Here is a 15,724-nt window from a genome sequence, read left to right on the forward strand (position 1 = left end):
ATATGTGTTGTATGTATGTATGTGGTGTATATAGTGTGTATATATATGTGGGGTGTGTGTCTGTGTATTGTGTTGTCATTTGCAACAACATGGATATAACTAGAGGGTATTGTGCTATGTGAAATAGACAGAGAAAAGCAAATACTTTATGATTTCACTCATATGTTGACTTGAAGAAACAAAAACAAAGAAACACTCTAAACACAGAGAACAAAATGGTGGTTGCCAGAGAGAAGGTGGAGGGGGGCGGGGGGAGATGGGCAAAATCAGTGATGGAGATTAACAGGTACTAACTTCCAGTTACAAAAAAAATTTTTTTTAAAGAGCGAAGTGCTGAAAGAAAAAACTGTCAGCTGAGAGTCTCATGTCTCATCTCTAGGTATCAGAAATTAACATGAAATAACACATTCCCAGATAAACAAACCTGACAGAATTCATTCCTAACAGACCTACCTTTAAAAAGTTCTTTGGGCTAAAAGCAGTAAGCTGAGATGGAAATCTGAACACATGCGGGCATGCACACATAGATACACATATAACACAGATGACATATCATAGTTAATTATGTTCACCACGACCAAGTGGGATTTATTCCTGGGCTGCAGGATTGGTTCAACATCCACAAATCAGTGTGATATAATACATTAATAAAAGAAAGAACAAGAACCATATGATCCTCTCAATAGATGCAGAAAAATCATTTGACAAAGTACAGCATCATTTCTTGATCAAAACTCTTCAGAGTATAGGGATAGAGGTACATACCTCAATATCATAAAAGCCATCTATGAAAAACCCACAGCAAATATCATTCTCAATGGGGAAAAACAGAGATTTTCCATGTTTCCCCAGGAACACGGCAGGGATGTCCACTATCACCACTGCTATTTAACATAGTACTAGAAGTCCTAGCCTCAGCAATCAGACAACAAAAAGAAATCAAAGGCATCCGAATCGGCAAAGAAGAAGTCAAACTCTCACTCTTTGCAGATGATATGATGCTTTATGTGGAAAACCCAAAAGACTCCACTCCAAAACTGCTAGAACTCATACAGGAATTCAGTAAAGTGGCAGGATATAAAATCGGTCCACAGAAATCAGTGGCATTTGTATACACCAACAACAAGACAGAAGAAAGAGAAATTAAGGAGTTGATCCCATTTACAATTGCACCCAAAACTATAAGATACCTAGGAATAAATCTAACCAAAGAGGCAAAGAATCTGTACTCAGAAAACTCATGAAAGAAATTGAGGAAGATACAAAGAAATGGAAAAACGTTCCATGCTCATGGATTGGAAGAACAAATATTGTTAAAATGTCAATGCTACCTAGAGCAATCTACACATTTAATGCAATCCCTATCAAAACACCATCCACTTTTTTCAAAGAAATGGAAGAAATAATCCTAAAATTTGTATGGAACCAGAAAAGACCCCGAATAGCCAGAGGAATGTTGAAAAAGAAAAGCAAAGCTTGTGGCATCACAATTCCAGCCTGCAAGCTCTATTACAAAGCTGTAATCATCAAGACAGTATGGTACTGGCACCAAAACAAACATGTAGATCAATGAAACAGAACAGAGAGCCCAGAAATGGACCCTCAACAATATGGTCAAACTAATCTTCGACAAAGCAGGAAAGAATGTCCAATGGAAAAAAGTCTCTTCAACAAATGGTGTTGGGAAAATTGGACAGCCACATGCATAAGAATGAAACTGGACCATTTCCTTACACCACACACAAAAATAGACTCCAAATGGATGAAAGACCTAAATGTGAGACAGGAGTCCATCAACATCCTAGAGGAGAACACAGGCAGCAACCTCTTCGACCTCAGCCGCAGCAACTTCTTCCTAGACACACCGCCAAAGGCAAGGGAAGCAAGGGCAAAAATGAACTCTTGGGACATCATCAAGATAAAAAGCTTTTGCACAGCAAAGGAAACAGTCAACAAAACCAAAAGACAACCAACAGAATGGGAGAAGATATTTGCAAATGACACTACAGATAAAGGGCTGATATTCAAGATCTATAAAGAACTTATCAAACTCAACACCAAAAGAACAAATAATCCAATCGAGAAATGGGCAGAAGACTTGAACAGACATTTCTGCAAAGAAGACATCCAAATGGCCAAAAGACACATGAAAAAGTGCTCAACATCACTCGGCACCAGGGAAATCCAAATCAAAACCTTAATGAGATACCACCTCACACCAGTCAGAATGGCTAAAATTAACAAATCAGAAAACGACAGATGTTGGTGAGGATGCAGAGAAAGGGGAACCCTCCTACACTGTTGGTGGGAATGCAAGCTGGTGAAGCCACTCTAGAAAACAGTATGGAGGTTCTTCAAAAAGCTGAAAATAGAGCTACCCTACCACCCAGCAATTGCACTACTGGTTATATACCCCAAAGATACAAATGTAGTGATCCAAAGGGGTATGTGCACCCCAATGTTTATAGCAGCAATGTCCACAATAGCCAAACTGTGGAAAGAGCCTAGATGTCCATCAACAGACGAATGGATATGAGAAGATGTGGTACATATATATACAATGGAATATTATGCAGCCATCAAAAAAATGAAATCTTGCCATTTGCAATGACATGGTGGAACTAGAGGGTATTATGCTGAGTGAAATAAGTCAATCAGAGGAAGATAAGTATCATATGATCTCACTGATATGAGGATTTGAGAAACAAAACAGAGGATCATAGGGGAAGGGAGGGAAAAAATAAAACAAGACAAAACCAGAGAGGGAGACAAACCATAAGAGACTCTTAATCTCAGGAGACAATTTGAGGGTTGCTGGAGGGATGGGGTGGCTAGGTGATGGACATTGGGGAGGGTATGTACTATGGTGAGCTCTGTGAATTGTGTAAGACTGATGAATCACAGATCTGTACCCCTGAAACAAATAATACATTATATGTTAATAAAAAAAATTTTAAGTTAATTATGTAATTATAAGAGACAGTATCAATACATATCACTTTTTCTTTTAACTAATTTCAAAAGAAATTGTATAAAACTATTTATATAATTGCAATGTTGGGCCTGTAATACAGAAAAGTAATAAATCTGACAATAATAGCATAAAGGAAGTGGATGGGAGCAAAGTTGTAATAGAGTAAGGAAATGATACTAGATGGGAACGCAAATCCATATGAACAAATGAAGAGGACCAAAAATGCTAAATAAGAAGTTTAACAAACTATAATTACATGCTTGCTCTCCTTTATCCACTTCTGTAATAGGTGTAAAATTATATAAGTATTAATTATAACAGTGTACTTTTGGAATCGTAACACATGTAGATAAAATGTGTATAACAATAGTAGCACAAAAATAGAGAAGAGGGAACAAAACTATATCAGCTCTCTAGAATTAAGTTAATATAAATCTGAAGTTGACCTGGTAATTAAATTGTGTATAGTAAGGCTTGGAGCAACTACTAAGAAAATAAGTCAAAAATATATATAATGAAAAAATCATTAAAGGAATTTAAATGTTACACTAGAAAATAGTCAATGCAAAAGAAAGCAATAAATAGAGTAACAAAAATTACATGAGGCATCAACAAAAAACCAAAATGGCAAACATAAACCCGGCTATATTGATAATAATATTGTTAGTGGATTAAACAACCCATAGAAAAGGCAGATTGTCAGATGTATTAAAATAAGATATCCAGCTCTATGCTCTGTACAGGAGACACATTTTAGATTCAAAGATACAAATAGTTTGAAAGTAAAAAGACGTAAAGAATACACAAAATGCAACCAAAGTAAAGCTGCAGTAGCTATGCAAATATCAGACAAAATAGACTTTAAAACAAAGTGTTGCTAGAAATAGAGAAGGATATTTTATAATGATAAAGGGGTCAATTTAGTATGAAGTTGTAACAATTATAAATATATATGCACCTAACAACAAAGTTCCCGCATATGTGAAGCAAAAGCTGTCAGAATTTAAGGCAGAAATAGACAATGGAAAAATAATAATTGTAGATTTCGGTATCCCACTTTCAATGAAAGATATAGCAAGTAGGCAGAATATCAACAGATAAATAGATGACTTGAAAAATATTACACACAATAGATCTCATAAGTATCTATACACATTTCATCTAATAGCAAAATCTATGTTCTTCTCAACCACATGTAGAATATTCTCTATGATGGAGTATACATTAGGCCACAAAAAAAGCCCGAATGAATTTAAAAGATTCAAATTACACAGTGTAGTTTCTGATTACAATGGAGTGAAATTATAAATTTACAATAGGAAGAAATGAGAAATTCACATATTTGTGGAAATTAAACAACATACTTCTAAATACTAATGGTGAAAGAAAAAATCACAAAGAAAATTAGGAAATATTTGACATGAATGAAAATGACATAACACACAAAACTAATGAGATGCAGCTAAAGCAGTGCTTAGAGGGAAATTTATAGCTGTAAATTCCTACATTAAAAAGTTCTCAGATAAACAATCTGTCTACCTAAGACAGCCAGCTAAATCCAAAGAAAGAAGGAAATAAGGGAATTAATGAAACCAAACGTTAGTTCTTTGAAAAGATCAATGAAAGTGACAAACCTTTAGCTATACTGACCAAGAAAAAAAAAAAACAGAGAAGATTCAAATCACTAAAATCAGAAAGGAAAGATCCACTACAGAAATAAGAAGTCAAAGGGGGTGATCAGCTAAACAGTCTCATTTCAATGCATTTAAATTAGATTACATTGTTAAAAATAAAAACCTCTGGGGGGGAGACGAACCAGGAGAGATGATGGACTCTGAAAAACAAACTGAGGTTTCTAGAGGGGAGGAGGGTAGGGGGATGGGTTAGCCTGGTGATGGGTATTAAAGAGGGCACATTCTGCATGGAGCACTGGGTGTTATGAACAAACAATGAATCATGGAACACTACACCAAAACAAATTATGTAATATATGGTGATTAACATAACAATAAAAATTTTAAAAAAATGAAAACCTCTGTAATAAACATCATGATGGAGGGGACTGCAGCACAACAGGGATAATTTGAGACATGTTGGATATTTGTGAACACACTTATCCTCTTGGTCATGTTTTCTTTTTTTATAATATTGAAGTATACCTGATATACAATGTTATATTAGTTTCAGGTATACAACATAGGGATTTTGCAATTCTATACAATACTCAATGCTTACCACAGCAAGTGTAAAGTAGGATTAATGAGTTACTGGATTTAAATGATAGTTTCTTCTTTAAACTTAACCAATAATTATGAGAGCTATGGATAAAAATTATATAAATATTTTGAAACTATTTTAGGTTACTATGTGTTACCTCCCCTGACTAGAATTTAAATTCTTCAAGGATAACAGATTTATTATCTGGGTTTTCAAGTTTTAATTAAAAGTTTACCACAGTCTAGGTCAGTGTACAATTCATAACATAATTCATATATATATAATGCAATATTACTCAGCCATTAGAAAGGATGAATACCCAACTTTTACATCAACATGGATGGGACTGGAAGGGATTATGCTAAGTGAAATAAGTCAAGCAGAGAAAGTCAATTATAATATGGTTTCACTTATTTGTGGGACATATGGAATAGCATGGAGGACATTAGGAGAAGGAAGGGCAAAATGAAGGGGGAGATGAACCATGAGAGACTATGGACTCTGAGAAATAAACTGAAGGTTTTTTGGGAGGTGGGGGGATGGGTTAGCCCAGTGATGGGTATTAAAGAGGGCACGTATTGCATGGAGCACTGGGTGTTACACGAAAACAATGAATCATGGAGCACTACATCAAAAACTAATGATGTACTGTATGGTGACTAACATAACATAATAAAATAAAATAAAATAAATTTTTTTGAAAAAATAACATAATTCATAAATGTTGTCAAGTGGCTGATGGCAATGCTGTTAAGTTCTAATATAACAAACTCTTTAGTGTTTTTATATAGCTGAGTGATTTGTACTCATTCATACTCATTGAATATTAGAACATGCAGTTAATCAAATAAAAAAATTATTTTTAATCTCATCACCTCAAAATATAACAACTGGTATTTTTTGGAATTTTCTTCTGAGAGATATTGCTAATTCTAATGAATAATCCATATATAGATTTCAAATTTAAGGTTTTAATGAAAAGTTTGTTGTCATGTTCCCTCATGAAAGCTAAGGTATTGTTACATCTTCTGCTTGATCCCTAGGTCTCTATCCTGCTCCCAGTGGTGAGGCCTGTATTAATGGATATGACATCTCACAGCAGATGGTCCAGATCACGAAAAGCTTGGGCTTGTGTCTCCAACAAAATTTGTTGTTTAATTACTTGACCGTGTCAGAACACCTTTATTTCTATTGTGTGGTAAGCCAAAAAAGATATGTTCCTTTTTCCCACTCTATTGATGTACTTCAGGTAGATTACCAAATATCAATATCCTTATTCTTAGAAAGTTCAAAAACTGATTTTTGATGAATTCTCCTTTAAACGTAAAGACAGGCTAAGGGAAGAAGACACTATAGAAAACATATAAGAAAAGGCTTGTTTAAAGTGTTTCTAAGGAAAAAGCTGGAAGCACCATGTAAACTGGTTTCTCTTTCTAGGTAAAAGCAATACCTCAAAAGACACGTCTTAATGGAAACTGATCATATGCTGGCTGCTTTTAGCCTGCTAAATAAGCGTAATGAATTTTCATGTTCACTGAGTGGAGGAATGAAGCGCAGACTCTCCATGATCATAGCACTTATAGGGGGCTCTAAGGTAAAAAAAAAAAAGGGGGGGACACTAAAAATGGATCCCCACCAAAGCTGGTCTAAAAAGATCAGCCAACAGAAACCTGAGAGCTGATAAGGATCTAACACTGTAAAAAGAAGCTTACAAATTAATCCCATATGGAATTTACATTATCAAATTATTGTAATAAATTTGTCAAGGTTTGGAATTATTCTAGCATTCCTAATTCAGTTTTAGTCTAAACTTGTTAGCTTAACTGAACAAGTGGCTGAAAAAGCAAAACCAGAGTAAGCCCCATAAGTGACACTTAGTGACCTTAGTGACACTAGTACATAATGCTTAATGGTTATAAAATTGTTCTTCTGGACTTTAGGTGGTGATACTTGATGAACCAACATCTGGCATGGACCCAGCCTCAAGGAGGGCCACCTGGGATGTCCTTCAGCAGTATAAACAGGATCATACCATCTTATTGACCACCCACTACATGGATGAAGCTGACTTCCTGGGTGACCGCATAGCCATCATGGTCAACGGATCCCTGCGGTGCTGTGGCTCTTCAGTTTTCCTGAAAAAAATATATGGTCTCTCCCTTTGATTATTTTTTGGATATTGATATCTTAATATTCTTCAAACATAATCTTCATGGATATTGATGTCTTAGGAATACTATTCTAATATAATTTCCATAATTTTTTGTCTATCTCCCCAAAACTTCTGTGATTTCCTCTATCCTTTTATTTGGGGCTCAGCTATGAGCCCTTTGAAGTAATGGTCATAGTTTATTTATTTTTAATATGGAAGTGTAATTGACATACACTGTCCTATTATTTTCAGGTGTACATCCTAGTGATTCAGTGTTTTATACATTACAAAATGATCCCCATGATAAGTCTCGGTACCATCTGTAACCATACAAAGTTATTACAATATTATTGACTGTATTCCCCATGCTGCATATTATATCCTTATTGCTTATTTATTTTGTAACCAGAAGTTTATTCCTCTTAATCCCCTTTGCCTATTTGCTTGACCTCCAACCCCTTCTGTTTCTGGTAACTGACAGTTTGTTCCTTGTATCTTTGAGTCTGTTTTGTCTACTTTTTTTGTTTTTTAGATTCTACATGTAAGTGAAATTATTTGGTATTTGTCTTTGTCTGATTCATTTCACTTAGCATGACACCCTCTAGGTCCATCCATGTTGTTACAAATGGCAAGATTTCATTTTTTATGGCTAAGTAATATTCCATTGTATATATTTACCACATCGTCTTTATTTTTTCATCAGTGGGTGGACACTTAGGTTGCTTCCATAACTTGGCTCTGGTAAATAATGCTGCAATAGACATAGGGGTGCATATATCTTTTTGAATTGGCATGGTTGTGTTCTTTGAGTAAATGCCCAGTAGCAGAATTATTGGATCATATAGTAGTTCTATTTTTAATTTTTTGAGGAACCTCCACACTGCTTTCCACAGTAGTAGCATCAGTTTCCATTTCTACCAACAGTGCAAGAGGGTTCTTTTTTCTCCATATCCTCACCATCACCTGTTGTTTCTTGTATTACTGGTTTTAGCCATTCTTTTTTATTATTATTATTATTGTTATGTTCAGTTAGCCACTATATAGTACATCATTAGTTTTTGATGTAGTGTTCAATGATTCATTAGTTACATATAACGCAGTGCTCATCACAAAACGTGCCCTCCTTAATACCCATCACCCTGTTACTCCCCCAGCCCACCTTCTCTCCTTTGAAACCCTCAGTTTTTTTTCCCAGGGTCCATGTCTCTCATGGTTCATCTCCCTCTCTGATTTCCCTCCCTTCACCTATGGTCCTCTGTGCTATTGCTTATGTTCCACATATGAGTGAAACCATATGATAATTGTCTTTTTCTGCTTGACTTCTTTCACTTAGCATAATCCCCTCCAGTTCCACCCATGTTGATGCAAATGGTGGATATTCATCCTTTCTGATGGCTGAATAATATTCCGTTGTATATACGTACTGCAGAGGAACTAGTCAACAAAATTAAGAGGCAACCTACGAAATGAGAGAAGATATTTGTAAATGACATTGCAGATAAAGGGCTGGTATCCAAAATCTATAAAGAACTTCTCAAACTCAACATGAAAAACAAACAACCCAGTCAATATATGGGCAGAAGACACAAACAGACACTTCTCCAGAGAAGACATACAAATGGCTAACAGACACGTAAAAAGTGTTCAACATCACTAGCCATCAGGGAAATTCAAATCAAAACCACAATGAGATACCACCTTACACCAGTTAGAATGACAAAAATTAACAAGACAGGAAAAAACAAATGTTGGCGAGGATGTGGAGAAAGGGAAACCCTCTTACACTGTTGGTGGGAATGCAAGCTGGTACCATCACTCTGGAAAACAGTATGTAGATTCCTCAAGAAGTTAAAAATAGAGCTACCCCATGACCCAGCAATTACACTACCAGGTATTTACCTCAAAGATACAGATGTAGTGAAAAGAAGGGGCACATGCACCCCAGTGTTCATAGCAGCAATGTCCACAATAGCCAAACTGTGGAAGGAGCCAAGGTGCCCTTCAAAAGATGAATGGATAAAGAAGATGTGGTTTTAGCCGTTCTGATAGGTGTGAGGTGATATCTCCTTGTGGTTTTGATTTCTATTTCCCTGATGATGAGTAATGTTGAGCATCTTTTCATGTGTCAATTAGCCATCTATATGTCTTTGGAGAAATGTCTTTTCAAGTCTTCTGCCCGTTTTTAAATTGAATATTTGTTTTTTGGTGTTGAGTTGTATAATTTATTTGTATATTGTGGATATTAACTCTTTATTGGATATCATTTGCAAATATCTTCTCCCACTCATGATGCTTTTTGTTTTGTTGACATTTCCTTCACTGCGCAAAAGCTAGTATTGATGTAGTCTCAATAGTTTAATTTTGCTTTTGTTTCCCTTGCCAGGAGACCTATCTAGAAAAATGTTTCTATAGTCAATGTCAAAGAGATTACTTCCTGTGTTTTCTCCTAGGAATTTTTGGTTTGCAAGCATTTTCTTTTATTCTGTAGGTTGCCTTTCCATTTTGTTGATTGTTTCCTTTGCCATTCAGAATATTTTTATTTTTTAATTTCTTTTTTTTAGTTTTATTTTATTTTATTATGTTATGTTGGTCACCATACAATACATCATTAGTTTCTGATGTAGTGATCCAAAAAGATTTATTGATTTATTTTAGAGAGTGAGAGAGAGAGCTAGTGAATGGAGGGAGGTGCAGAGGGAGAGAATCTTCAAACAGACTCTCCACTGAGCACAGAGCCTGACTCAGGGCTCAGTCCCACGACCATGAGCTCCCGACCTAAGCCGAAACCAAGAGTTGGATGCTTAACTAACTAAGCCACCCAGGCGCCCCCAGAATCTTTTTAGTTTGTTGTGGTCACACTTGTCTATTTTTTATTTTCTTTGCTGTGCTTTTGGTTTCATATCCAAAAAACATCATATCAAGAAGCTTTTACCTAGTGTTTTCTTATAGGAGTGGATCTTACTTTTTATTTTTCCATCTATTCAGTTCTGTCTTTTGATTGAAGAGTTTGTTTATATTTAATACAGATTTTGATAGGGAAATACTACTTTGTTACTCATGTTCTGTTTGTCTTATACTTCTTGTGTCCCTCTTTTCCTGTCTTGCTGTCTTCATTTCCTTTTTACTGATTTTTTGTATTGATATGCTTTGATTTCTTTCTTTTGTGTTAATTTCTAGACATATTTTCTTTGTGGTTGTCATGGGACTCAAATAAAATATATCTATAACTATATTATAAGCTGATAAACTCCATTGTATACAAAAAAACTGTTCTCTTTACCCCACAACACTTTAGTTATTGATGCCACATTTATGTATATTTGTATTGTTTATTTATCTTTATTTTTAGTTGCATGTTTTAGTAATAATATAACACATTTTAGTTATTTTTTTAATACTTTTATATTTGTATATATTTTATATATTGTATATATATTTTTTAATACTTTTAACTTTTATAGTAGGATTAAAAGCTTACCCACCATCATTACAATATACATTATTCTGTATTTGTGTATTTACCATTATCTGTGAGATTTATACTTTCATATGATTTTATATTACCAGTTAACATCCTTTTTTCTTTTTAACCATACTTTCCAATTTGAAGAACTCCCTTTGGCATTTCTTAGAATGCAGGTCTAGTAGTAATGAATTTTCTCAGCTTTTGTTTATCTAAGAAAGTCTTTCTCCTTCATTTTGCCAGGTAGAATATTCTTGGTTGGTAACTTTTTCCTTCAGCACTTTGAATATATCTCATCATTTCCTCTAGCCTTCAAGGTTTCTGCTGAAAAATCAGCTAGTTGTCTGGTGAGTATTCCCATGTATGTAACAACTTGCTTTTCTTGGCTGCTTTCAAAATCTTCTCTTTGTCTTTGACTTTTTACTATTTGATTATAATGTGCTTTATTGTAGATATCTTTGGATTCATCTTGTTTAGATCCTTTGTATTTGTGACTCTGAATGTCCATTTCCTTTCCTTGGTTGGGAAGTTTTCAGCCATTATTTCTTTGAATAAACTTTCTAGTTCCTCCTCCTCCTCCTCTTCCTCCTCCTTCCCCTTCTCTCTCTCTCCATCTCTCTCCCTCCCTTATGGGACTCCCATATTGTATATATTGCTCTACTTAGTGATACCATAAGTCTCTTGGGCTTTATTTACTCTTTTTCATTTTTTTCTTTTTGTTCTTCTGAGTGAATAATTTCCAGTGACTTGACTCTGAGGTCACCTATCCTTTTGTCCACTTTATGTAGTCCACTTTTGAACCCCTCTAATGAATTTTTCATTTTAGTTATTGTATTCTTCAGCTCTGCAACTTCTTTTTGGTACTTCTTAAACTTTGTTTCTTTGTTGAAATTCTAACTTTGTTAATGTGTTGGTATCCTGACCTTGGTGAGCATCTTTATGATGTTATTTTAAATTCTGTCAGGTAAAGTATGTAGATCTCCATTTAATAGAGTCATATTCTGGAGATATACTTTTCCTTTGTTTGGAAAACATTTCTGTGTCTGCTTCTCAATTGTTTCCATCACACTTAGCATTATATTTTCTAGTTTCCTTGCATGTTTTGTTATGCTTTATTTTATTTTTTATGATTAAATTTTGAATAAAATAATAGTGGAGACTAAAGTAGTTGATATTATCCCCAGAAAATGGTATACCCTGGTCTCTTAGGCTACTGTTATGGAAGACTAAGTCTATAACCTATATTTGAGCAAATACTGGGATGTATTACACCTTTGTTTAGATTCTCCCCATCACTGTCTTCAAATGTTTTAGTAATAGAATCAGAATTTTAGTCTTAGCGGAGGTTGGAATCTGTACATGAATGAGACCATGGAGATCTCTTTAAGCTTTAGTCCAGTTCCCAGCTTTTTGTATCTGACAAATGCTCTTTGATTTCCATTTCTGCACTATTTTCTTCACCTTAAAGGTTTTCTGTCTACCCTGCTGCCTTCTCTCTAACCTTCAAAGGGCCATTGCAGTGAAGGACTGATGTACCCCAGAAGTGTTTCTCTCAGCTCTTTTGTCCTGCCCAGAGCTATCAGAGTACCACTGCAATGTTTTCCACAAAGTTCTATAGTGCCCTGGAGGCATTTTTTTCTCCTCCCTACCCTTTCCTCCAGCTTTGCAAGACTAGTATAGTGCAGCTGATGGAGGTGGAGAGCACTTTGGAAAGATTTCTCAGATCTCTGAAGGAAGGGCCTTTTATCTGATTAATTTACTGCCTTACCTATAATAAGGACCAAATATATATCTGTTTAATGAACATTAACTTTGTCTTCTCAGATTTCAGTGTCAATAGAACAAGAGGCCATATAAGAGAGGTTTTATTTCCATCTCTGTTCTATCAGTCCCTAAGAAAATGAATAAAATTACAAAAGAAGTATTTAGTAGACTTCTTAGACTTATAGTCATATGATTAACATGCCTTATCTTCTAGCTCACCCAAACTATGGAAAGCCAACTATGGTCTCCCAAGAATATTGGAAATACAAACTTGTTTTATTTGTTCTTCTAAATGGATTTTCTCAGGTGTGGGATACCACATTGTCATGGTGAAGGAAGCTCACTGTAATGTTGAAGAAATCTGCAAATTGCTTCAGTATCATATACCAACAGCCACTTTGGAGAAGAATGTTAATGATGAAGTATCTTTTATTCTACCCAAAGAGTACACACACAGGTATGAGTCCAGAGAATGTAAAATGATTGATGTTTAGATAACCAGATGTAATTATTGCTTTTCCTGGTTTCTTCAGGCTTAGCAAATAGAGTTTATTTAACAAGCCAAAATTCCAGTCATTGCTGTCACTTGCACTGAAAAGAAGGATGCCACACTTGGCTATAGCTTCCTGGTTTTAATTGGTTATAACTGGTGGTATGTTTTGGTAAAGTCAGAATTGGTGAGTGGAGTAAATGGAAATATAATGAGATGAAAATGACGTTAGTGGTGTCTCTTGAAGCCAAGGTGACAGGAACTCAGAGTAAATAGGCAGTTTGACTGCACTCACTAGCCAAGTTTTTCCTCAAAGGCAGTCACGAAGAATAATAACTCTACCTGAGATAATCATCCTAATAAAGGGAAATGGAAACTAAGTGTAGTCATCAGTGACTTTCAGAGTATGATATTTTTATCTTCTTCTAATATATAAGTAAGTAGTTGCTGTACCATTTCCTAAAGTCAAGCCAGTTGTCATATTCCAGAAGAATATGAAGGACTTTAATGCCCCCTTTTCTAGGAAAAAGAGGGATGTGTCAAAAGGAGAAAAAGGAGGAAAAGGAACTGCATCATGACAACATTGTTTATTTAGTAAATCTGAAAGTTCTTGAGAAGTAGCAGCATGGAATAGTGTGATCAGGCAACAGAATGGAACCAAGATTCTAGCCATAAGCTGGAATGAGAGAATTAAATATCATAGAGAATTAGAAATAAAATTCTAGATATATATCCTCAGAGATCCATGGTGGTTGACTCATTCAGAAAAGTGGGGAACCAGATGGGTGCTTTGGCCCATTGTGATAGTTGTGATTTATGTGAAGCTGCACAGTCTCTCTGAAGGAGACATAAAGGTAAAGCACTTGCTTAAACTTATCACACTATCTGCCTATCCTCATTCATATGGACACAAATGACATTCTCAAATAATGTCTAAAACAAGAAATGAAAGTATTCTGAAGCAGATGACATCTTTTATCATATCTTCATAGTTATAGTATCTTCATATTTTATCATATTTTCATATTTGGAAGCAGAAGATGTTTACCATATATTCTTACTAATCCCTTGGGCTTAGAGAACAGAAAAAAGAAGAAGATCCAAGAGGTGAACAACTAATTGTAGATTACTGGGCCATATAATGATGCACAGACTACAGAATAAACTTGAAAGTCATGAAATGAGGGAAGAATGTTTTTTTCTAACAGGGAGAGGTTTTATTTAAAAAAAAAAGTTGGGTTTTTTTTTTAAGTAGGCTCCACAGCATGGAGCCCAACACAGGGTTTGAACTCACAACCCTGAGATCAAGACCTGAGCTGAGATTAAGAGTTGGATACTTAACTGACTGAGCCACCCAGGTACTCCAATAGGGAGATATTTTAAACTAAGAAATGGAAAAAAGAATTTTAAGAAAAAGAAATAGCTATGGATCTATTTTTTTTCAGAATATAATATGAAAAAAATGAAATGATGGTTGAATTCTTAGTGATCTTCATTCCAGCTAAGATTTTCAGAGCTACTAGTAATTGAACACTGACTTTTTGCAAGATATTGTTCTCATATGGATTTATTTACAAATCTGAATAAATAATGAGGCAGAAAAGAATTATTTTAATTACATATACCTGTATTCTGATTCACTGAATGTATCTCACAAGGAAAGTACTCTTGAAATTTTAAAATGGTAATGTAACTTGCTGTAAAACAATGCTGAGACTTGTTGGAATGAAGCTTTAGTTTAGAATGTTGCATGGCGAGTGGAGTGAATGGAAGTGATATGCAGAGACATAAAAGAGTTACCAGAATAGTGCTACATATCAGGAAATATTTATATGCTTAAAATTCATAAATAAGAGGCTGTAAATATAAAGGGAAACCAGTGGGTGACAATAGAAGAAAGAAACAAATATCATTTTGTGAAACTCCTACAAATTAAAAGGAGGAAATGTATTATTCCTGGTACAAAGTTTAAGCAAGATAACATGGTAAAGAGAGTAATTCAAGTATAGACACGTAACAAATATTTCATTTACCTCAAAGCAGGTATCCTGATGGGTCTCTGAGGTTTGTGGCAACAATTACCTTTTAGAAAGACAGGGGGTCGGGGAGAGGGGGAAAAAGACGGGGGAAATTAAAACAAACTAATACTGTAAACCTAAATCTGATAATCAAGAAAATGTTGGTTGAAGGGAAAAAAAAGTCAGATATTTTATGGGAAATTTACCACATCATGGGGAACTTCATGGCAGGAAAGAAGAAAGGATCTTGGTAGATTTAGACACAGGCCAACATTATATAGAATATATATAAGATATATAGAAAAGCAAATTTCTGTAACATAACCTCAAGATTGTTTGGAAGTTTCAAAAATGAAATTCTGACAACAGATCCAAAAGATGAAAAAATAGAATGACAGCTAAAATTCAATAAACAAGGATAAATAATAGAGCTGATACAGAATATCATCAGGAATTTTATCACCCCAATCTGTTGTTCTAAGGAAGTTTAAAAAGTAGTTCATTTAATATTAATTTGGGGTGTCTTGAGCAGGTTTAGCTCCTAAGCAGCAAAGTTGGAAAGATGTATGAGGGTTACAAGAACCTATTTTGTAGAGAAGGAGAGCTAATATTTGAGATAAGTTCCAGCAGATTAGCCAGGAAGAAA

At 34.9% G+C, this 15,724-nt stretch overlaps 1 protein-coding gene across 1 annotated transcript in view; it reads left to right on the forward strand.

The window, feature by feature from the left end:
- The window catches only part of LOC113932774 (ATP-binding cassette sub-family A member 3-like), a 145,493-nt gene that overhangs the window by 50,111 nt on the left and 79,658 nt on the right, over positions 1 to 15,724 (forward strand). The window contains 5 exon segments of the mRNA XM_035722218.1: positions 6,235 to 6,389; positions 6,629 to 6,661; positions 6,663 to 6,785; positions 7,132 to 7,342; positions 12,877 to 13,027. Of these exon segments, the coding sequence (XP_035578111.1) occupies positions 6,235 to 6,389; positions 6,629 to 6,661; positions 6,663 to 6,785; positions 7,132 to 7,342; positions 12,877 to 13,027 (673 nt within the window).

Source organism: Zalophus californianus, chromosome 10 (genome assembly GCF_009762305.2).
Source record: "Zalophus californianus isolate mZalCal1 chromosome 10, mZalCal1.pri.v2, whole genome shotgun sequence".
NCBI lineage: Eukaryota > Metazoa > Chordata > Mammalia > Carnivora > Otariidae > Zalophus > Zalophus californianus.